The sequence below is a fragment of the Sebastes fasciatus genome, chromosome 16, assembly GCF_043250625.1.
Source record: "Sebastes fasciatus isolate fSebFas1 chromosome 16, fSebFas1.pri, whole genome shotgun sequence".
Lineage (NCBI taxonomy): Eukaryota > Metazoa > Chordata > Actinopteri > Perciformes > Sebastidae > Sebastes > Sebastes fasciatus.
In genome coordinates, this window is record NC_133810.1 from 17,560,935 (window position 1) to 17,584,757 (window position 23,823).

Below are 23,823 nucleotides of genomic sequence, written 5' to 3' on the forward strand. Positions count from 1 at the left end.
TGCTTGACACCTGGTAGGCTGTGGGTCAGTTTTATAGGAGAGTTGACTGACACTTTAAAGTGAGATGTCATTCTTTCAGACTGTCTGACAGAAGTAAATTGTTTCAGCATTCGGTTCAGTGATTTTCTCCACACCGCCCTCTGAACTCTAAAGACATCAATGAATGTACGAACAAAGAAGTTTGCGGTTTTCATGAGTTCGGTGATTGTTGAAGCCCATTTTGGACAGTTTCTGGCTGGTACTGAAGTCATTACAAAGGTAGAGCGGAAACAGACATTTTTATGGATCCCTAAACTCTGCAGTGCTGCACTTTTTCAATTTCAATTCAGTGCCGTTGGTGAAATAATATGCTTCACAGTATCATCCAATCATTGGTTTGTCAATAAGTCCATTACTGCGAGATAATTTTTTGTACATGGAAAGACGTCAGAAACGTGTTGTCAGTGGTAACCAGGGCAAGGAAGAAGGTTCTTTGGCATTTGCTCGTGACAGAAGCCAGCCAAGTAAAGAAAAATTAATTAGAAAGTAAGTAATTAAGAAAAGCTTTATTTATATATCACCTTTTAAAAGACACTGTTACAAAGTGCTTCACACACAAATATAGCATCGAACAATGAGAGAAACAAAATAATAATTACAATTTGAAACACAGAAACAATGAGAGACAGACCAAACCCAAACAAACAAAAACATGTGGATGAGGCCTCTAAAAAGAATTGCATATAAAGATTGTTTTGCAGTTGGAGCGGGGGATGGATAACAGATTTGAGGATCGGAGAGGTTTAGAGGTAGAATATGGAACAATGAGATCAGAAATGTAACTGGGGGTGAGGTCATGCAGTGCCTTGCATGTAATTAGCAAGATCTTATAGTTTGTTCTGAATTTTACAGGAGAAAGTGAAAGTGTGAATCAATAGTTCAAGAACCATAGAAGACAAGATGTATCTGATTTTTGCGATGTTTCTTAGCAGGACTGGACGAGTTTAGTGACATGATGGTCAACGGTCATATACCGGTCAGTTACTCTAAATGTAACTTGTCGATCAAATCCTTTTAAGGTCCTTGAACAGGGAGCTCTACTGTATGAAGTGTCCTTTTCTTTTTCAAAGATAAGTTCGTATCTGAGGTCATCTTGTCTGTTGTCTCTGGTGTTCCTGCCAGTTTGTCTGGTCAACTCAGTTTATTTGTCTTTTGGTAATTGAAAGGCCCCAAAGATACTACAAGATACCAAACCCCTGTTGATGGAAAAACAAACCCCCTTTTCATTGTTTTCTCTCTCTCTCTCTCTCTGTCTCTGACCAATCTACCAGTAGTTTATGTCAATAGTTTAAATTCATCAAAGAAAATACCTGGGCTTTGGGTATCGTATGCCTCACTGAGTGGAACCATTTCAAGTGTAAACCTTTTAATGCAGCAACAAATTGGTCAAATTTAAACAGGAATTCAAATTCCAGTATATAATGTATATACAGTAGTATATAAATATAGAACTGATTTGAGTAAATCGGCCCCATTGTCAACGATACTCGATAATCCAGCTATTTGAGTCAGTATCGGCCCGATATCCGATCCAGTATCGGTGAATCGTTAAGAAAAACATAGATTTTATTTATTGCAAGCTTTTTCATTGTTGATCTTTAACATGGCCATTCACATGTTTCTGTTGTTAGGTTAAGTTACCAGTATTAGATAGTTATTTAATTGACATCTCTACTCACTGTTTAGCACCATTCAGCATGCGGTTATGCTTTTGTCCATTTAAACCAGCTATTGGGTAGATCTAACAAATTGTTAACAGGTAAATAAGTGCAGATTATAAACAGTCCCCTGCTGCATTTGTGGTGAGGAGATGCAGCATTGTTTTTTTAGTTTTTTGTTGTTTTTGATAATGCAAAGAGGATTTGTGGGAGTTGTGTGAAATTTTGCAGGTAAGGTGTGAAGCTTGCTACTTGAATTCTCTCAACAATATAGCTGAAGTGTAACTTTTATTAGATACTGCAAACAGTGGCGAGGTCTGGCAGTCTCACACTTGACTGAGCAATCTGAATGTGTCTCCTGATGACCAGGGCGCTTTAGCGATAGCCGCCTCATTTCCATAAGTGCTGATTTGCCAGAGTTGACAGGTGTGATTGTACCAACTGAATACTTGCCTCAGAGGATTAAAACATATTCATTCATTAAATCTCAGCGGATTGCTCCTCTTGAGCGTTATATATGCAGTGGCCTTTTTCCTGAGTTACCAACTGACAATCACCGGTTACCACCCATCTATGAGAGCACGGCTATGTGTCAGGTAACTGACATTTGAATGGCCTCCTCACTCACTGTGTGGTGTTGAGGTGTCAACACCTTTGTCTGGCCCTGACAGAAAGTCAGCTCTGATGGATATGACATTGCAGCTCCTTGACATTATTGCTCCCATTGAGAGGTCCGCAGGAGTCCACACCTACAGGATACAGGATGTCTCCGTCTGTCTGTTTCACACACCCACACATTCACACACATTCACATGCACACGCACACATGAAGTGAGCATAAAAGGCATGAAGCCAAATGGCGTAATCCTTCAATGATCCATCAAGTGTTTGAGCAGCCATTGTGTCCTGACCATTAACTAGGCGAGGAGAGCATCTTTGAGATGGTAATGTTGCTGCTCTCATTTAGCGCATAGCCAAGACAAAATGCCAACTGCTAATCAGCCATGTGTGTTCGAGAGAGAGAAAAAGAGGGGGAGCGAGAGAGAGAGGACCATTAAGGCTTTTCAGAAATTCACATAGACAATCTTCCTCATTATTTGTGTGGATAACCAATCATAATCCAGCCCCAAGCCAATAATTGGGTTTTTGTTGGGAATCTTATGGAATGCAGTGGATGCTCAGTATTTATGTAAACCTACCATGAGCAATGAACAATGCCAGCCATTAGACAATAATTGGAGCACAATTAGTGGGTAACTGGTGACAGCAAGTTCCAGCCAAAGGTGCAACTACAAAGAAAGTTGGTTTGTATGTAAGTTTTTTAACCATTGCCCAAACTCTTAACATAGTGTTTTCTTTTTCTAACCCTGTAGGTCTAGACTTTTATTACTTTAATGATTTGGTGCTAAACTGAAATGGAGGTAGACATATTATATCTTTACATTATCTCATTTTATCACTTGATGTTAAATTTAAAGCTTCATTTATAGTAAATTTTATAGGGCTGTACCGAATAGCTTGAAACTTAATTGTAATGTTGACATTCAACATTCGAATGCTGCTCAGCTTTTTCTTTTTTTTTTTGCTTGTCTATTCATTCTGTTTAACTCTGTATTTCTGCACAGTTGCCAATAAAGATTAGGCTACACTAGTCAATGTTTCCCCTGTATTTGTTCTGCAGCAGCGCGCCGCTAACATTTCACACGATCATTAATATCTTCTCTTGTTTGATTAGTATTATACTATTTGTAGAAGTAGATTACAGCGGTGGCTGCGTAGGATTGTTTCCGCCTTGTGTGATCCAAACATTTCCAATTACTCAAGTGCGTTGTAAAGTCCAAATGTCAAAATTTGCTGAAAAATTTTCAAAATTCACAACGTGCTTTTATCTAACAAAATATTCTGCTTCAATCCATATTTCTTGGCATTTAGCCTTTCAAAAACGTTTACTCTTCTGTTTGCCGCACGCACTGACGAGTTCATTCAAGAAAATGTATTTAATAAAAAAAGACTAACTCATTTAATCAATGAATAACTTTATTAAAATTTTTGTTCTCGGATTTTTTTTTTTAAGGGTTATAAAATATGACGACAGACGAAACTTCATTCGAAGATCTCTATAGAATCTTCAAATGTAAAAAAAAAATGACGGTACAGCCCTAAAAATGTAAGCAAATTAAATTTTCTCTTTATGACCTTGCCCTTGTGTTGTACTGTTGCACCTGTTTGTGTGTGGGAGGTTTCCACATCTCTGAAACTTTATTGTATAATATAGTAATATTCTAATATATGCTACGACAAATTGTCTACATCTTATGTTACTGGACCTCCTGATTTACAAATTAAGTTCCTCCTACACGGCCTCAAGAGTGGCCAGAACATAGTTGTGACACTGAATGCAGAACCTGTAGCCTACTCGGTGTATTCAGGGGTCGATTAATTGAAGGAAAAGGGAAGTCTGCAACACATGCATTCCCACACAAATGTGCAGCATGGTGCATTGGGAAGTTTGGGCGCATTTTGTGGTGCACTGTGATGTTGGGGGCGGACATTTAACAGATGGCGCCAGCTACCTCCCAGGATAGTAATGTTCAATTATCTGTGTCCAATTTACACCTTTGTAATGGGTGAGAAAGACAGCGAGAGAGAGTTGGTTTAAATGAAAGCTAGGATAGACAGGAAACATGGTAGGGGGTGCAACAACGACAGGAATATGAAAGGTTTTTTTTTTTATACTAATAAGCTGGGATATGTGCCTTCTCCTGCAGAGGCTGCATCACAGTTTAGCACCGCTGTGTCCACCTTCCCTTCCCCCTCCCCCTCCCCCTCTGTCTTTACACAGCTCCCATGGGCTTGTGCCTGTGGATAGCTTTAATAGGAGCACATTGAGGTCAACTTTAATTTGATGGGGGGGAAATAAAGCAAACAAGTCGCCATTTTATTTATTTATTTAGTTCAATTGTAACACTCGGAAGGAATTAGTTCCAGTTCAATTTGTTCAAAATGACCCAGATGAGTTCAAATTTGTCTTTGGTAATTGGACACGGTTTTTCTTTTGTTCTTCTGTAAATATAAGCTGAGGCATGAAATGGAATTTATTCATGTCTCCCAGCCTTTGAAAGGTAACGGGTGAGGCGAGGTGTGTCAGTGCCTGGATATATTCTTTTTTTTTATCTTTTTTTTATTATTTTTTTAATGTATTTTGACAGTGCAAGTATATTGGTCTTTATTCTGCCCACATGTAACATTTGTTTCTATCACAAGAGCCTTGTTACATTTATCATATCTTTGATTAAGAACCTGTTTCAGCATATTTGCATTCAAGTGTCTTCACTTCTGTAAATTGGAGTCAGTGGAAACATTTTTATTCTTACTGAACTTAATAAGACATTTCCCTACATCTACAATTTTGCAGCTTTTATTAAATGCAACAGGCTTTTCATAATAATTCATCTGCACACAGAAAATAATATGTCTAGTGAATGACTGGGTCAGACGATGAAATGATGAGGATAGAAAGACGCTTAACTCAAAATGCATTTTTTTTTTTTTACCTGCATTATGTCTGATTGGTTGGGTGGTTGAAAACAAATACAACATTTAACCGGGCAGGTCGCTTACAAACAAATTCTCATTACAAGGAAAACCTGGCAGGACTCTTGCCAGGCTAACCCTGCAGGAGGCAAGCACACCCACACGATCACACAAAATAGGACAAAACAGATGGAGTGGGAGGAGGAGAGGAAAAGAAAACATCACAAAGCACCGACTAACATCAGTGATGTAAATCAATGGACGGGTAAAAGCAATAGAATAGAAGTAAGACATACAGTAAACATTCAGGAAATATAAACAGTGATATAAATGTATTTATGTGGGAGACACATTTTCCACTTTGAGTTGAAATTAATCAAAATCTACATTTTACACTGGGTTTGTACGGCTTATAGTCAGGTATTGTTGTGTACGTCGCTACTCCACCTTCTCCACAGGGCCGCCACCTTTTAGGCTCACAGCTGCTGCTCTCCTATACATTAGTCGAACCACTAGTGAATATAATTACTGCCCGTGACAGCTTTCCCTGCAGAATAACACTTTTAAAATTGCAATGCCTAGAATAGCCTGTACCAATCTATCCACTGGCAACACATTTACCAATGCCAGATTGATAGGGGCTTAAAAAAACTCTTTTGAGAGGTAATGTAGAGAAGGAGAAGGCAGGACTATAAACAACATGGCAGAAAAAAATATTACTTATCAGATTGTTTTAAGTTATTATTGAGGATTTGAATGTAGTGGAGAAGCTGGAGACGTCAGAGCAGAGGATCCTTGCAGGAGGCCTGGCTGACCTGGTTAGATGGAGCTGGTTTGACTCCCATGGGAAACCTGTGTGTTGCAGCGCTGCTCACCTCGCCACGGCAGCTTCATTAGAAACTCTACTGCACTTCCCCGACTCTCTTGTGTGTGTGTGTATTTATGTGAATCAACATCACCCACACAGGCTTGCTTGAGTTTTTCTTAAGAAACACTGTATGAATAATGCAAGCATTTGAAGTAGAATGAATGCCTTAACACATACACAGGCCACAGACAAACACGCAAGGTTAGCCATTTTACTCTACCTCATTTTTCTTTTTTCTTCCACTCTTCTACTTCCTCTCATCTTCTCCACTGGTCCGCCCATAGATAGAACAGCACATGGTGTATTGTTGATTGTTAAAAAAAAACTAAAAAAACACTAAAAACGCCGTTAAAGTAGAAAGCTGCGGGTGTAGGGATAAAAGGGAAGTGAATGCAAGACAAAGGAGAGAAAACTATAGTCATGGACTTGAAAGGAAGATGAATCCACATGTGTCTTGGAGCCCTTTCTTCTTCCCTTTATCCTTTATAGCTGCGGTCTCCAGTGAGCTGCTGCCCACTGAGACAGGCCGATGCCCTAGAGATCGCCTATTGCCATCTTTACAAAAGACCACTTGCACTGCAGCAGTCCACACACGCACATCTGCATCTACGTGCAAAAGGGCCACACGGTATTTTGCTTCTAAACGAACTCATAAAAATCTTAACACACACACATGCAACATTCATTAGCGGTGCAAAGCCCCACAGGTCTCGAGCTTTCAGTCCCTCCTGTCAGAAGTCTATTCTCTTCTCGACCTGCTGGAAATCCCCAGAAACACACAATGCCCTAAATAGAATGGGATATAAAGGTGATGGTTTGAAAATACGAGGTAACAGCCCGGCGGATGACTGAAGCAGTAACAATCACAGGGAGCTTGCGCTGTTTGATGCCAAATGGTCCCTTGAGGGTGAAGCTCACCGGTCAGCTCCCTACAGAGACACAGTGAACACTTTGCCAATTTACCATCATTCTAGCCTTTGTAATGCGGCAGAGCACAAACATGCCTTTGTTCGCTGACCTTTGAATAATTCAGCTTGAGCAAAATGCTATGACACATTTTTGATCAAAGTCTCACTATCAAGGGGAGGAGGCATTTTCCAGACGCTGTGTTCCTCTCCACCGCGGATAAAAAGCTCCCCCTCCTCAACACGATCTCAGACTAGCAGTAAGGATAAAGCCGCAAAATAGAAAATCCCTCAGAAATATAAGACAAATCCATATGTTTGAATTAAAAAGAGCACCGGATGCTGAATAAAGCATCAGTGCCATATACTGTATTCCCTTATCCTGTAGGGATTTGACCTCTGCACAGGGTAAATGTATTATCTGGAAGTTTTCCTTGGAAAGCTCCTGTCCCTTCACCCTGTGACGAATGGCTGGAGATTACAGGTTGGTGACCAGGTATACACATCCACTTCAAAGCTTTGTCAGGAGGAAGCCATTTGTTACCCCCAAGGCATCTATCACAATATAACTTCACCTTCTAAACTATTCATTTGAAGAAGCAGTGGAAACAAAAAGCATCTGCTGAGTTATAGGCTGTACCCGGACTGTCCATCATCCAACGGCAGCACCTGTTTGACAGTGTGTGGTGTGTGTGTTTGTGCACATGTGTATGCATTTGTGTGTGTCCATCATCCTATAGCAATTCCTGTTTGACTTTTCTTGTTGGGGAGATTCATGATTTCGATATCCTCCGGGTGTTTTGTGGAAATTGAAATGTGCTTCTGGAGCCCTGGGGAATTTCTTTAATGCTTTAAATGGCAAAATTTTATGGGCTAGGTGTGCGGGTGTATGCACATGCTCGTATTCTTTTTTTTTAGGTCAAAGGGCAGTTTTTATGAGATGACCATAGTCAAACCTTCTGTACACTTCTACCTCTTTTATCTTCTCCTCATATCTGATCCTCCTTCCTCTTCTCCTCTCTCTTTTATATTATCCACTGCGCTAAGATGGATAAAAATGATGCATACTATATTACCCACAGTAACATGATAAGAGTGGATTGAAGATTTTTTACGATAGGGCGCTGCCATAGTTACAGTCTAGAGCAGTGGTCTCAAACTCAATTTACCTGGGGGCCGCTGGAGGCAGAGTCTGGGTGAGGCTGGGCCGCATCAGGTATTCCACAAAAAAAGCTTTGTTAAAAAAAAAACAATCTTCTCAAACGTCATTATTAACAGTTCTTTAACTTGAATGGGTTCTTCTGAACATGAACGGTTCTTCTGAACACGAACTGTCCTGAACATGAATGGAACATTGAAGAACATGAACGGTTCTTCTGAACATGGCCTCTATTGCGTCTCCCACTTTTCCTGAAATTGTCTGTGCTCGTCACCAACCTTTCTCTTCACTGCAAGCTTTGAAAAAGACATGATTGGGGCTGTGTGACAAGATATATATTCATTCCACTTGGTGTCATTCCGCAATAAAGTTGTGCCTGCTGTGTTTGTGTTGCTCTGCAATTACACCACCAAACCGCTAGTTGGCGGCGGCGTCTCTATGAGTTTCCTTCTTCTTCTTCTTCTTCTTGTACTACAAACAGAAACTGAGCGGAGTTGGAGCTAATAACTGTTGAACCACAGAACTTTTACTGACATTACTGGAACGCCGAAAAGAGAAAATATATCTGAGTGGATTTGTGTGAACAAACATTGAAAAGATGGAGGCAGAGAGAAGTAGAACTTTCTGTGGTTGTCCGGGGTCCTGGCCGCTCAGCATCGCTGAGCGACTGGACCAATCACAGCTGTTGCGGTCTGCGTCGCCGGGACGTGTAGTTACATTTCTGGAGAGGTGCACGTCAGGCTACGGCGTCGATTCAACGCAGAAGTATAAATCAAGCTTTAATCAAGCTTATGCGATGTTACACGGGCGCCGCCATAGTTGTTGTGAAATGTTTCTCTGCTTGCATCAAGCCCGGCCGATTGCCCGCCCCCGGGAGCCATATACCCCAGTGTGATTGGTAGGTTCGTTCAGCTCGGGCTCGCGCAACAAAGGGACCTTCCACGGCAAACTGCCATTCACATAAAACTCGCGGGCCGAGGGCGCCTGGTTAGCTCAGTTGGTAAAGCGGGCGCCCATGTAACAAGACTTGGTCCTGACCGCGGCGGCCCGGGTTCGAATCCGGCCTGTGGCCCTTTCCGCATCCACTCTCTCTCTCCCCCCTTTCCAAGACTCTATCCACTGTCCTGTCAATAAAAATGCCCCCAAAAAAAAAACTTTATAAAAAAAAAAAAAAAAAAAATTTGCGGGCCGCACTAACATTAAACTTTCATATCAAGGTGGGGGCCACAAAATATCGTCTTGCGGGCCGCAATTGGCCCGCGGGCCGCGAGTTTGAGACCCTTGGTCTAGAGGGTGTCTTAGACGGATTAATGAGATGAGTTTGGTGCTCCTGTCTTGTCAGTTTTTAAGAACATACTCATCAAGAATTCATCAAGTAAAATGTTATAAGCTGATAAGTTTAGACTCCTCTGTAAAAATGCTGAATTCTAAATAGTACCAGGGGTCATAATTAATTTTGACTCTCCTTTTTATTTATTCTGTGTGTTGTTTGTCAGGCTTGTGCTTGGCTCTGCGTTTAAAGGGCCTCTATACTTAATAAAGAATGCTGCTACTGCAGATATACAGTACCTGCCAGTAAACTCAGGTAGCTGTAGGTATACAGCTCTAAACAGCCATCAAGCTTAGACATGTTATCATGGTAAAACATGGACTTTCTGGCACTAGAACACAGATTGTTATTTTCAGTCACAAGACAAATTGCTTTTAAAACATGTAGAGTGGACAACCAAGAATCTGGCTGCCAATTGTGGTAATAAATAAATCCAAATGTGAGTGAAACAGATGCCCTTTGTTACTGTTTGTACACTATATACTGTACTTACATACTTCTGAAAGGCGCACAGACAAGGGCCATACTTAACAATTATCTGCTTAATGTTTGGCTTTAGAGACATTCACATCTCTGTGAGACAGTAGAAATGGACAGAAAAGCAACATCCTTCAGTAAGTATATTTTAAGTTCAAGTAGACCTAATAAGGATTACTCATTATCAACTGACATCTCAGGTTGGGCGATATTGAAATTGCCCTACTGACGATATTGCTTTAAGAAAAACATTATATGAAGAGAGAGAGAGAGAGAGAGAGAGAGAGAGAGAGAGAGAGAGAGAGAGAGAGAGAGAGAGAGAGAGAGAGAGAGAGAGAGAGAGAGAGAGAGAGAGAGAGAGAGAGAGAGAGAGAGAGAGAGAGAGAGAGAGAGAGAGAGAGAGAGAGAGAGAGAGAGAGAGAGAGAGAGATATATATCTCTATGGACTACCCATGCATAAGTGGACACAGAGTTTAGGCAGTATGCACTATTTTACAAAAGGGTATGCTGAGATCAATAAATCAGATCAATCAACTAGTAGTAGCTGCCCTCGTACAGTCTCGCCACCATTGACTGTCATGTTTATATTCCGTTGCCTTTGCAAAAGCCCCAATGATTGAGGGTTGACTGCTCGCCGTGGTATGAGTTTTGTCGATCGAGTCGGTGGCAGACTTGTGAATTCTGTTGAATGGTGAGTTTTAAGATGGGAGCAAAGATTTGTGATGTTTCAATCTTTAGTCCCAACTTGTTTATTGCACAGCTTACAAATCACTTTGTTCACATTCTCTGGCTCTCGTTCTCGTTTGGTTCAAAACCAAAGAATCGACAAATACACGCATTTGCATTGTCTTTTTTTTTTGAGTGGACATCATTCCTGCTGGAGTTAGGACTACATGGGTAATACGTAGGGCTTTACTGAATCGTTCGAAGCTTCAATCATAACGTTGGCATTCAAATTATTATTATTAATGTCTCATGGAAACATTGCATGCAATAGTCAGCTGACTTCCACTTTCTTGCCCCCTCTCTCTCAATCACACACACACAGCGAGCGAGTCGCCGCTCAGTCCTCCTCATCTCTGGAATTATCTCGGTCCTTAGTCCAAAAGTTAAAAAAAAATTTATTTTAAGAAAATATGCAATAATTAAAAAAAATCACAAAATGTTTTTATTTAACGGAATATTCTGCTTCAATCCGTATTTGTTGGTGTTTAGCCTTTCAAAAACTTAGTTGCAGTCAAAAACTGTTTACTCTCCCACACGCACCAGTATTAACATGGTGGTCTATCAGCAATCTAACAGCACCATAAATTACATTTATATAACCACAATGACACAAAATAAGGTATATGCTAGCATGCTGTTACTTTTTAATAACATGCTACAACAATGTGGTGAAGCATAGAGCAAGCAAGAGAAAGAGAGAGACTGAATATAGCGCAAAATTCCCAACAGGCATTGCATTATTGAATATCGTTCTGTTATCGTGAACACGTGAGAACCATTATCGAGGCCAACCAATATCGTGTTGAGTAATAATCTCATCATATCGCCCAAACCTAAAGGGCATCACAGGTATTACAGGTGCGCTTTAGCTTTAAACCCTACAGGTTTAAAAGCAAGGTGCACTTTATGGGTTAAATTTAAGTAACTTCTATTTCTGCCATCTGGGATGTCACATCTTTGATGTTTAATATCTCAGAACTGTGCTCCATCCATAGAAAACCAAGCTCACCATTTGTCTAGCAGAGTCCCTGTTAATTAACATGATATATGAAACCGTTCTAACCGTGGGGATAAGATCACTATAGGATTCTGTGCAGTACACACTGCATAGTGCCACATGTTCCTGATGAGGTCTGCTGCGCGCGTGGGAGGGCGTGATATATGTGGCGTGGGTGTGTGAAAAACCGGTGTATGCGATTTGGTAGAATTACATGTTTTGTTATACAGTATACACCGTGTCTGCTGTGTGAGTGTGAACGTCCAAGAATATGTGCAATTGTAGTGAGCGGTGTACACATATTGTGTGTTTTTGTGTGCATGCTGTGACCTTTCTTATAGAACAGCTGTGAAGTCAAGTGACAGAGGAGCTGTAAACCAAAATGTCCTGACATTAAAACCACCAGGCCACTGTCACTGAGCCCTCTTCCTAATGCACTAACTGTGGATTGTGTTAAGACTGTAGTACAAGCGCTTTTTTAGAACAGAAGACAATTCTGTAATAACTATTTTTCTCTCTACTTTGGAAGCAGAGCCAAGACTAATGTAAGAATTAAAGGTGAATACAGATTTGTTTTCTCATTAATCTGCAATTCAAGTGTTTAATTTTTTTTCACTAAAACTTGCTGTCAATTAGTATTGGTTTTCTAACGAATAAGAACATCTGTCATACCATGGCCACAGAACAAACTTGTTTCTAATTGTGTGGCAGATGTCCATGTCAAACAGTTTAATCACCACTCTAAATACATATTCATGGTTGTTTAGCATATGCTAGATTGCACGTAACCATAGCAACAATGATCTTACCGCTATGTCAATTGTTAAATGTCAGTTGGTTCAACTTATTTACGCTCTTTGTTAAGTGGACATGTGTGATAATGTCTTTTCAATTGTATTTTACACTGTATACTTGACACATCATTATTAATCACTGGCTGTCCATTATTATCACTTGTGCTTTTAGAAACATTGAAATAGTAGCAAAAACATTATCACTGAGACACCTAGAACATAGCATAATATGAATCATTTTACTGTATTAATTGTGATATAAAAGGAAACAGAACAAAGTACAGAAGGAACATAAGATGAATGAAGGAGAAAAAAGGTATTAGTTACTAAATGTGTAACTGCCCCCAAGCCTCCCAACCTTTCTGTTGTATAACGTGACGTAGGGCGTTGCACTGACTTTGATATAAACCGGATTTAGTCATGGGGAGTCCTTGATTGCCAGAGGGCACAGAGCAGATGTGGCACTAAAGAAACATTTCATGACATTTGGCTATTTAAAGCAGCAGTGGGTAAAATTTGAGCAAATATGATTAAAAAAGTTATTGTTATAAAACGGTCACTATATCCTGATAGTAGTACACGAGACAGGTAATCTGAAAAGAAAGCATGTGCCTCTGTGTCCTCCTGTGTCCTCCAGTGTTCCTAATGGCATCTGCAAGGTTTCACACACCGGAGGAAAACAACCAATCAGAGCCGAGCTGGAGCCTTGCCGTCTCTGAGCAGCTGTCAATCACTCGCAAACTCTGATCAAACGGTCAAACTAGGCAGCGCTGATCAAATATGAATCAATACTGTAATGCCTTTTTCTCGCCTCACATGTTTTCAGTAACATCTTGTAGTGTACTGTTTAGCTGTAAAATGACATAGTTTGTGACCCGGCACCCATGTTGAGATCTGTTGAGGAAATACCGAGCACCGCCTCCAGCTGGAGCAAACTTTCTCATTTTAATCAAATCAAGTAAATTTTATTTGTATAGACCAAAATCAATCACAATTGCCTCGGGGGGCTTTACAATCTGTACAGGATATGACACCCTCTCTCCTTGACAGTGCAACCCTCACATCGGATAAGGAAAAACTTAACAAAAAAACATTTAACAGGGAGGAAAAAATGGAAGAAACCTCAGGAAGAGCAACAGAGGAGGGATCCCCCTTCCAGGATGGACAGACGTGCAATAGATGTTGTGTGTACAGAGTAACAACGTATTGAAAACACAACATAGACAATACATATGACAAAAATGAATATGTATAATGTGAATATAAGTGAGAAGGTGGATCCAGGAGGATGTCAAGCAACTTCCAGTCATCTCCAAACCGGTAGAGCCAGAGCAACACGACCTCCTGTCCACACCAGCCAGATAGAGCATAAGCAACACAACCTCCTCTCTACGCCATATAGGTAGAACAAGAGCAACACGACCTCCTCTCCACGCCAGATTAATAGAGCCAGAGCAACACGACCTCCTCTTCACGTCAAGATAGATAGAGCCCGAGCAACACGACCTCCTCTCCACCATGAACCTAGAGAGAGGGCCATATTTTTGTTTTTAATTCATAGTTGCTTAGTAATATAAACCTATATGCTAATTTTACAGCTGAACAGTACACTACAAGATGTTTCTAAAAACATTTGAGGCCAGAAACAGGCATTACAGTAACAGAATATTGATTCATATTTGATAAGCTCTCCCTAGTTTGACCATTTGATTAGAGTTCACAATTGATTGACAGCTGCCTCTGTTGAATGAACAGCCAAAAGGAACGCTCTCTCTCTGAAATGACCTGCGATTGGTGAAGGTCTCCCGTCACAGGCTAGATTTTTTAAAGCCTGAAAATAGAGACATGAGGAGGTGCAGAAGTCTAGATTTCTCTCAGAACATATATATTGTATATATACTATATATATATATATATATACTACATATATATATATATATATAGTATATAACAATATGCTGAAAGGTTGCTATGGAATTTTTGCCCAATGATGCCAAAACATTCTGCCTACTGCCACTTTAGTAACTGACATCTTGTTTTTTTCTGCCCATTCGTCTTTCTCTTGTTTATTTTATCTATTTATTTGTTTGTATCTGTCCATGTGTTTATGCACATCTGCCAACTAAAGCCAGGCAAACCCTTATGGGACACCAACATTGTGATGCTCCACTCAACTTGTAGCCACACTTCCCTCAAATCCATTCCCATTTTGATGCAAGTTGTGTCATGGACCACTGAGTTACCAAAGGCAAAGACAGGAAAAGCACACTTGCAAATGAGCTGCCGTTTTGCTGGATCTGCTTCACTGTACTTGATCTACAGCAACATAAAAAAACAAGGCAAGGTGGTGGCAGTCCATCACTGTGTTTTTAGCTGGAGGCTATTGACAATAGCAATAAACTGTGAATCCCTTGAGTCATTATATTTGTGTATTGCCTCAGAAGCATGCCCACATTGTCACCACAAGACAACACAGGTGTTACAAAGAGATTTTTTAAAAATGATATTGCATATAGGGCTTTTGTAGGGCTGCCCCTTCTAGTCGATTAGTCGACTAATCAGTCGTTTTGGTCTTAGTCAAGTAATCGATTAGTAAGAATTTGGTCGAGGGCAGCTCTAGTCTTTTGTTTCATTCAATATTCTCAAACATTCCCAGATCTTCATCCCACATTCTCATAATTACATAAAATATTCTCAATTCTTGACCTCCATCAAAATAAATCAACCACTCAGAGTCCCTATTATGTAAAAAAAAAAAGATTAACAAATGCTGACATGTTGTTAACAGTATTGGACAATATGGCTATTATTATGCCTGATATAGACCCTATACTGTTCACACGTGAGTTTATCGCTGTGTTGCTAACAGAAAATAGAAAACCAAAAAAGAAGCTGTGGGGCCCAGATTGCCTAGTGTCATTCACACATGGTCTGGTGATGGTGATTCACCAGATTTGGTTATTTTCAGCATGAAAATTAAAAATCTGGAAGGCGTTAACTCTGAAACCATAAACACTGCTGTAGACCATCTTTAGTATGGATGAAACCAATGTTATGAAGTGTGTGCGTATGCGGTACCGACACATGCACATGCGTGTGTGTGTGTGTGTGTGTGTGTTTTATGGGTGTTGGGCTTATGAGCAGATGATTCTGCCACGGACAGGTTGTGTATGTGTAATCTTGTTAAGGAGTGGAAATCAAATATGCTAGATTAAATGACAAAACAAACAGATGTGTGTCTCCCTGTAATGTGAGAAAACAAGGACGAGGTAGACAGATCTAATAAAGCGGGCAGTATGGTGGCAATAAGCTGAGTTAAGTAAGCTTGATTCCATCTATTAGCACTGTTTACCATCTCCTTTATTACCCTGAGATGAATTGCGGCCCTTAGCAAAAGCTGTGCTAAATCAAATAAGATTTAAATACATTTGCTGCTAAATCAAGTAAGATTTAAATAAATTTGCTTCTATTAATTCTGAGCTATTTTTATGCTGATGATTCTTTTGAAATGAAAACAAATCATGATTGTGTAAGTGTCTATTTTCCTCCATGGTTTTATTATGCTCTTGTGTACAAGTGGCTCCATGTACAGCCAAGTCATGAGGTGACAAAGCGTGTGTTAAGGTTTTACAGCAATCTGCTCACCGGTGGGATATTGGTTGGATTCCAAGGGCCCGGAGTACATCAAACATATTGCAAAACAGCTGCTTCTGTACGAAAGATAAGCTAAACTCTCCATCACGCCATGTGACAGCTCGGAGAGCCACGCTGCACACATCGATCTCCATAGGCTTTTCACTGCATGTCAGACTCTGAATATATCTGCCACTGTGAAAAAGGTAGCCCGAGGGGGAGGGGGGAGGAAATACAGAAGGGGAGAGGAAGAGACGGTTAAGGAAGGGGTTAAAAGGGAGGCAGAGTGAATATGAAAAGGCAGGTGAGACAAACTCCTGAACGAGAGGAAGTTGAAGGGAGAGGAACAGAGAAGGAAGAGAAGAAGAAGAAAACAGGAAGGATGTTGGAATTGAACACATGTCCTCCCAGGAGACTTATACCCTGAGGGAATACTATGATCACTGCTATGTGTGTGTGTATGTGTGTGCATGTGTGCCACAGTAGGTGGTGTCTGTATGAACTATCACACAGTTTATTTATGACGGCGCCCCGCTGACGGTGACAGAGACAGAGAACAACCTGCTTACAACGCAGAGTTTTTTCTGTTCCACCCCCATGCAGTCACTCACTTTTCACTGTGTGTGTTTACATACTGTACACACATGATACTTAGACCCAATAGCTTCAAGGCCGGTATAGGTTAATACTTGGAAAAAGTGGTTTACATGCGTCTTCATGTTCATATCACAATTATTCCTCAACATAAAATAAAAAAAATCACAAACAAAACTCTGAATGTTTATCTGAAATGTAAGGTATTTATCACCATGTATTTGTGATTATCAGTTATATGAAATGCATGTGTGTCTATAGGTGAGAGTGTCCTTTCTGTCAAGCACATTTGGACTATTTTCAACTTGCAGGACAGATGTCAGTAAATGTAAATGTCAGTGGGCTTTCACCTCCAGATCACAGTTTTTAAAGTCAAGGTAACATTCACTAGACACTATTATTTGTACACTCAAGACACCATGATTTGAAGTTAAAGCTACTGTATATGAGGTGTTTTTGACGACTAGGGGGCAGAAAAGTTCACATTTAAAGCAACTAAGATTCAATTCTATCATCTCAATGTTGGCAAACAACTGCCTGATTGCATAGCCAATAGAAACAGAGCTGAAAGTCCACCACCACCTGAGTGTAAGAAAATATGCAGAATAATCTAATAGTCCCCAAGGGTCATAATTCATTCATTTGGTTGTTTGTCAGGCTTTTGCTTGTAACATAAGACAAACCAAATCTGTGTTTAGAGGGCCTCTATACATAATAAAGATGGCTGCTACTGCAGATATACAGTACCTACCAGTAGACCAAGGTAACTGTAGGTATACAGGTCTAAACAGCCGTCAAGCAGCCCGGCTCACAACATAAGCTTAGACATGTTTTCATTGTAGAACATGTACCTTTCTGGCACTAGAACATAGATAGTTATTTTCAGTCACAAGAATAATTGCTTTAAAACCATGTAGAGTGGACAACCAAGAAGCTGGCTGCCAATTGTGGTTATAAATAAATCCAAATGCGAGTGAAGCAAATGCCCTTTGTTACTTTTTGTACACTATATACTTACATACTTCTGAAAGACTCACAGACAAAGGCTATACTTAACAATTATCTGCTTAAGGTTTGGCTTTAGAGGTATTCACATCTCTGTGAGAAAGTAGATATGGATGGAAAAGCAACATCCTTCAGTAAATCATTTTGAAGTTCAAGTAGGCCTAATAATGATTACTCATTATTGACTGGTATCCAGGGTTGGGCGATATTGCAGTTCCCCTACTGACGATATTTAAGAAAAACAAGATACGAAATTGTCGTCCAAATAAAGCCGAGAAGAGAGATGCACACATATCTATGGACAGGAGACGCATATGTTGCAATGCCCATAAGTGGCCACAGTGTATAGGCAGTAAGCGCTATTTTACACGAGGGCATGCTGAGATCAATAAATCAGATCAATCAACTGGTAGTAGATGCCACGGTAGTAGACCGTCATATTTCTTTTTTGTTGCCTTTGCTGATGATTGAGGGTTGACTGCTCGCCGTGGTAGGAGTTTTGTTGATGGAGATGGTGGCAGACTTGCGTATTCTGTTAGATGGTGAGTTTTAAGATGGGATGCGAAGATTTGTGGTGTTTCAATCTTTAGTCCCAACTTGTTTAACGCAAAACTTACAAATCACTTTGTTCACGTTCTCCTTTCACCACATGAGTGTACAGTAAATCCAATATTGCTGCTGTTGTACTGCCCCAGTTTGGTCCACCAACCACAGTTATTGGAACAGCGGTCCAATGAACCAAAAGATTAAAAAAAATACAGTGGTGTGTTGATTCTTTGAGGGTCAGCACTAGTTGCTTCACTTTGATATCATAGGAACTTGTTTTGTTTTATTTGTATCAAAAAATATTGCTTGATAGAGCTTTAAATACATTAAAAAATCCCCAGATATTATTTCCTTGAATGCTGATTTCCAAAAAAACATTGCTTGCTCATCATAGAAAAAATGGTAGAAATAATAATGAATACTTTTGTTCTTGTAACTTTCTCTATAATGTTTTTAATTAACATTCTAATGGTCATGAGACAGTGGATAAGGAGGAATCAAAGGAGAACATATTGGGTTAAAATGCCGCTCTGTATGGAAAAATAGCCAAATTTGATTCCATTCAGGTGCCAGTTTCTTTGGTATCTTTTGTGTATTCTGTCCAATCAGGAGTATTGAATGCATGTGAGAGGTGGCCATTGTGTAATCAATTTGGAATACTCTGCTCATGGCATGGTAAAATGGGGGAATGAGAGAGTGAAATGAAAAGTGTTTTGTTCAATTTCAGCTTGCCAGGACTTACCGAACTGTTGTGTTGGTTGCCTGGTAACTGTAATACTCGGATATATACAAGTGCACAGAGTGTAGTGAATAAGACTCCCACCATTTTTCTTTTCTTCGCTGCTTTTGTTCTCACTTTCTCTCTCCCCCTATAGCTGTACAGCATATATACTGTATATACAGTATATACATATATACACCGATCAGCAATAACATTAAGACCACTGAGAGGTGAAGTGAATAACATGGATTATCTCGTTACAATGGCACCTGGCAGTGGGTGGGATATGTTAGACATTTTGAACTTTGAACTTTGTGTTGGAAGCAGAAAAAATGGGCAAGCGTAAGGATGTGAGTGACTTTGACAAGGGTCAAATAGTAGACGACTGGGTCAGAGCATCTCCAAAACTGCAGCTCTTGTGGGATGTTCCCGGTCTGCAGTGGTCAGGACCTACCAAAAGTGGTCCAAGGAAGGAAAACCGGCGACAGGGTGAGACCCAAGGCTCATTGATGCACATGGAGAGCGAAGGCTGGCCTGTGTTGTCCGATCCAATAGAAGAGCTACTGTAGCTGATAGAAAGGTGTCAGAACACATAGTGCATCGCAGTTTTTGCGTATGGGGCTGCGTAGCCGCAGACCGGTCAGGATGCCCACGCTGTCATAAGGTTAAGGCTGATCGGTGTATATACAGTATATATATATATATAAATATATATATATATATATATATTTATATATATATATATATATATAATATTGTTAGGATTGAATAGTTTTAAAACCATATAATATGTTTTTTTTTCCATCTTTCGTCTCAAGGACTTGTCTTTTTTTTCAATGGGTATTGACTGGGAGAGATCACAGAGCCACAGTTGTGACAGGGAACTCATACCTTGACAGCAGGGATGAAAGGCAGGAATAGAGCGAGGTCAGACTTTGCTGAGGGAATATTTCACAAAGCCTTCAGTCTCATGTAGAAGGCAGTGTTGGTAGAGATGTGACACCCGCTGCCCCCTTTCTCTGTCGGTCCTTCTCCCTCTTGACCAGTGACACAGAGGCAAGGTGGGAAATTTTCACCAGCTGCCTGTGTATGTGTGCATTTGTGTGTGTACGAGAGGAATAGTGGAGCTTTTTATATTTGTTTTTGCTTTTTTTTTTTTTCCTCTCTCATTTGCACCCCGAGGTGTGCCACTGAATATACTGTGATGCTGAAGACCAGAAAATGAATGCAAATTAAAGCAACTACAAGGAACTTTCATTTTGTGTTGTTTTTTTTTGACGGCTCCTGTGGACAAAAGTGTTTTCCATGAGCACCACCGCCTTGTGTCGTTAAGATCTTGATCTGGCTAGTGCTTGCATTTGTTTGGGAAGCGAGTGAAAAAAGATGCAATTGTTTTTAACACAATTTTTTTCTTTTTCAACACAGCTGGTCTATTAGCCTCTCAACTTTACACAAACTACTAGCCATAGTGTTAGCTAACTTTGTTTTAGCCACCAACATAAATTCATATATTGATGTAAAACCATGTCTCTGCGAGGTCCGGGCGAGCGGTGCTGCAAAGCTCACGGCCGGAGCTGCGAGCCACTTTCACCTCGGGCATTTCCAAGCCGAGAGCCAATCACGGCGCACTGTGGCGCCCACGGGCAGACTGCGCAAACCCCACCGGTTGAGAAGTGTAAACATATTTTCAGTTCATAATGAAACTGTAGCGGAATGTGGTCGAAATCATCACTGAAACTCAAGCCAATGGATTTTCCGATTGCCAGATAGTCTATATGAAGAAGACAAAAAAGAAACAAATAGTCAAATCTTCGTATTGAACAGCCAAATCTGAGTTGAATCAGAACAATTCAGAATCAGGTATAGCCCTAGTATTTCCTAAATAAAATTGAAATATTACATATCAGTCTAGGAGGAAGAGGGCCAATTCAGGATCGGTTTTGAATCCCTTCAAATCCCGCAATTGTCTCCATTGAATGACAAGGTTGACTCTTTTTTCTGTCCTTTTCTATATCACTGTCCCTCTTAGTTTTTTTCTTCTTCTTCTGTCAATTCTTTTCTTTTTCTGTTTTCTGATCCTGCCCCAGTATCGGCCATAAAAATAAAACATAACGTAAAAAAATTTAAATCTCTGAAGAAAAATCTCCTCCTGCTTCCTTTTAACTGGCTAACGTACTACTCACTGGTAAACTTTGCCTGTGAAAATGTAAACATTTGTCTGCTTTCGCAGGGAAGCGGACCCGGAGACAGGCATTAAGAATAACTACAGTGCCGTATATAGAAATAGCCAATCTTTTCGCTGATGGTCTTGTTTGCTTATGTAGGTCATATAGAGCCATCAGTATTGAATAGAGACTGTTTCATAGCCAGTTAAAAACTCCTTGTTGCAGCTTAAAGTTAAGTGAAAATTCACTAGAAGATCACAGGAAATAGTCTTCCACTTCTTCACTCTAACTATCTTGCACCTTGGCAATCTGTGAAATAGTACCAACAAAACATCATCATCTCCATCAGCCGCTGTAAATTGGCTATCAGGAGTTGATGGCTCTCAAATATAAACAAAACGATATGTTTGTGAGAATCAAAAAAGATTGTCCAGCAGTGTCTCTAGGCGTACTTTCAGGATTAATATTTGCTCCCTCTCTGACAATGAATTTCAACCTATTTACTGCATGTTTATCAGCCAAAATGGAAAATTCTATACATGTTGTGTACAGGGAGAGTGACTTATTAATCTGTAATCGAAAAGAAAGAACAATATTTTTTTATAACCGGCAGACTCTGCACCTGCGGTTATATTCTCTTTGTTCTTCCTCTCTCATCCTTTTTCAGGCGCCGTCTCTTCGAGCTGTACAGGTTTTCAGGCTCACTGGAGGCATTCCAATAGATCCATCAATTTGGCAAAGCAGTGTGTGTGAAGCATAAGAGTTATTCCCTCGGGATACGCACGCAAATACACAGTCACACGCGCGCTAATAAACAATCCATGTTGTTTATTTGGCTCTCTTCTGTGTTTTTACCGATAGGAAGTCTCGGAGGTGACGCTCCTGTTGCTGGTTAGGTCGCCTGTGTTGGGGTTCCCTTTGTTGTTGTACACAGCTATATATCGGCCTATATGGTTTCCACCAGGCTGCTCGTTGAACCCTCCCATATCATGGCATGTTCTCTGCTAGACGACAGTCGTGTCTGTGCTTCTCATCTGTGATTACAGTGCTGTCAATCGCAGCCTAATATGATGGTGCACCAGGGTGTGCATGCATGACTGTAGTCCTGAGCACACAAATCATTACTCTCTGTATCTGAAGCCATACAGGCATCAGCTGAACATAAGATAATCAAGTGTAAAATGTTCATAAAGTCTGTAATCTCCACTAGAAATCAAACGAAGCACATCATTCGCTAATCAACAACATGATATCTACAGTATACCCATATCCTTATGGACTTCGCGAGCTCATTAGAAAGCAACAAGCTTCCTCGCATGATCCAGATGATGCGACGCGACTAATTAAAAGGTGCCACACTGTAAGGTCTCAATTTGCTGATGAGCTAAATCAGGACATTCTCTTTCAGGGTTGAACGATCGGAGGGTTGCAGGCAGGCAGCACTCTTGATTGACATTCAAGATAAAGACAATGCTGTTTCTGCATATACGCGACAGATACAGGCACTGTTCTTCCTACAGTTATCTAATCAGTTGCTCTGTCTTCTGTCTTTTGTTCTTTTTCCTCCTCTGTTTTCTGGCGTCTGCCTCTCTCGCTGTCCATCCCACCCCTCATGTCTTCTTGGGGACTCCAGTGATGGCGTCAAAAGGCAAAGCCCGAGGTGAGTTGTGGCTGCACTTCCATACTGTGCCTCTACACTCAGCCTTAAAAAACTCAGTAAAGTGAAACAAAATTAACTTTTTTTTAATTATTTTGAAAAGATAATTGGAATTTTTAGTTTTTTTTTGCTTTGAGTCCCTTGCTTTTGTGTTGTTTGCTTATTCCACAACAGTCATATCTTTTGATATAAGGCAGTTTTTAAGGTTTTTGTCTGAGTCATTTCAGCTTTCAAATATGCTGTTTGCTTTCAATGCCTTTTTTTAGTGTGTTTCAGTAAACACACTAAACTAAACTGGGCATTGTTTGCTCGACACAAACAGTGGAAATCGTGACAAAATTGTTTTGCTTTGTGTTTTGAAATGGTAGCACAACATAAAGCTCATCTTATATTCATAGACTTTTTTTTGTTCATATTTGCTTGTAAATTATTTAAGCCCATAAACTCTGAAGAGCACGGTCCGAGGTCATAAGATTAATTATCAGGTATTTAATTGTGTGATATTGCCCTTTACCATTGCCAGGCGCTGGAGAGGTGGCAGTAAATTACAATGATCCAAATCTTCCCCATCATTCCCCGCGTCTGCAAGATGGCAGTGAGAACGGATTATAGATCGGAGAGAGTCAGAGAAGAGAGGCAGAGTGTTTGTTTGAGAGGAGATAACCTGATTTCATTCAGCTGTGTGCTTCAGTAAACAAAAATGCCTCTCAAAACTATGAGTTTAGTCAACCGTGACTGTAATCTCATTCTTACCAGTTACCATCTTTGGCTAATGATTATAGAAGCACAGGTATTGAATACAGTCACATTCCTGAGCAGATATGTGATGATGAATCAAATGAAAGGATAGACACCAGCTCAGAGAAGGCATACCTAAGAAACGTGGCTATATGTACACATCAAATTGTATCATCAATGGTGGAACTAGTGCAGTGCCCATGAGCGGGCCGATTGCTTGGCCGTCATACGTGCTGCGTGCAGCGTTGTCGGGAACCACGGTATGGCTGCTTGTACC

At 40.3% G+C, this 23,823-nt stretch overlaps 1 protein-coding gene across 4 annotated transcripts in view; it reads left to right on the forward strand.

Annotated features, from left to right (window-relative positions):
- cadm2a (cell adhesion molecule 2a) overlaps positions 1–23,823 on the forward strand; it is a 254,049-nt gene that overhangs the window by 151,715 nt on the left and 78,511 nt on the right. For 2 of the 4 annotated variants that reach the window (XM_074611343.1, XM_074611345.1), the window contains exon 2: positions 22,785–22,811. The exons of the other annotated variants lie outside the window; for them this stretch is intronic. In XM_074611343.1, the coding sequence (XP_074467444.1) occupies positions 22,785–22,811 (27 nt within the window). The remainder of the gene's footprint in view (positions 1–22,784; positions 22,812–23,823) is intronic. 4 annotated transcript variants of the gene reach the window in all.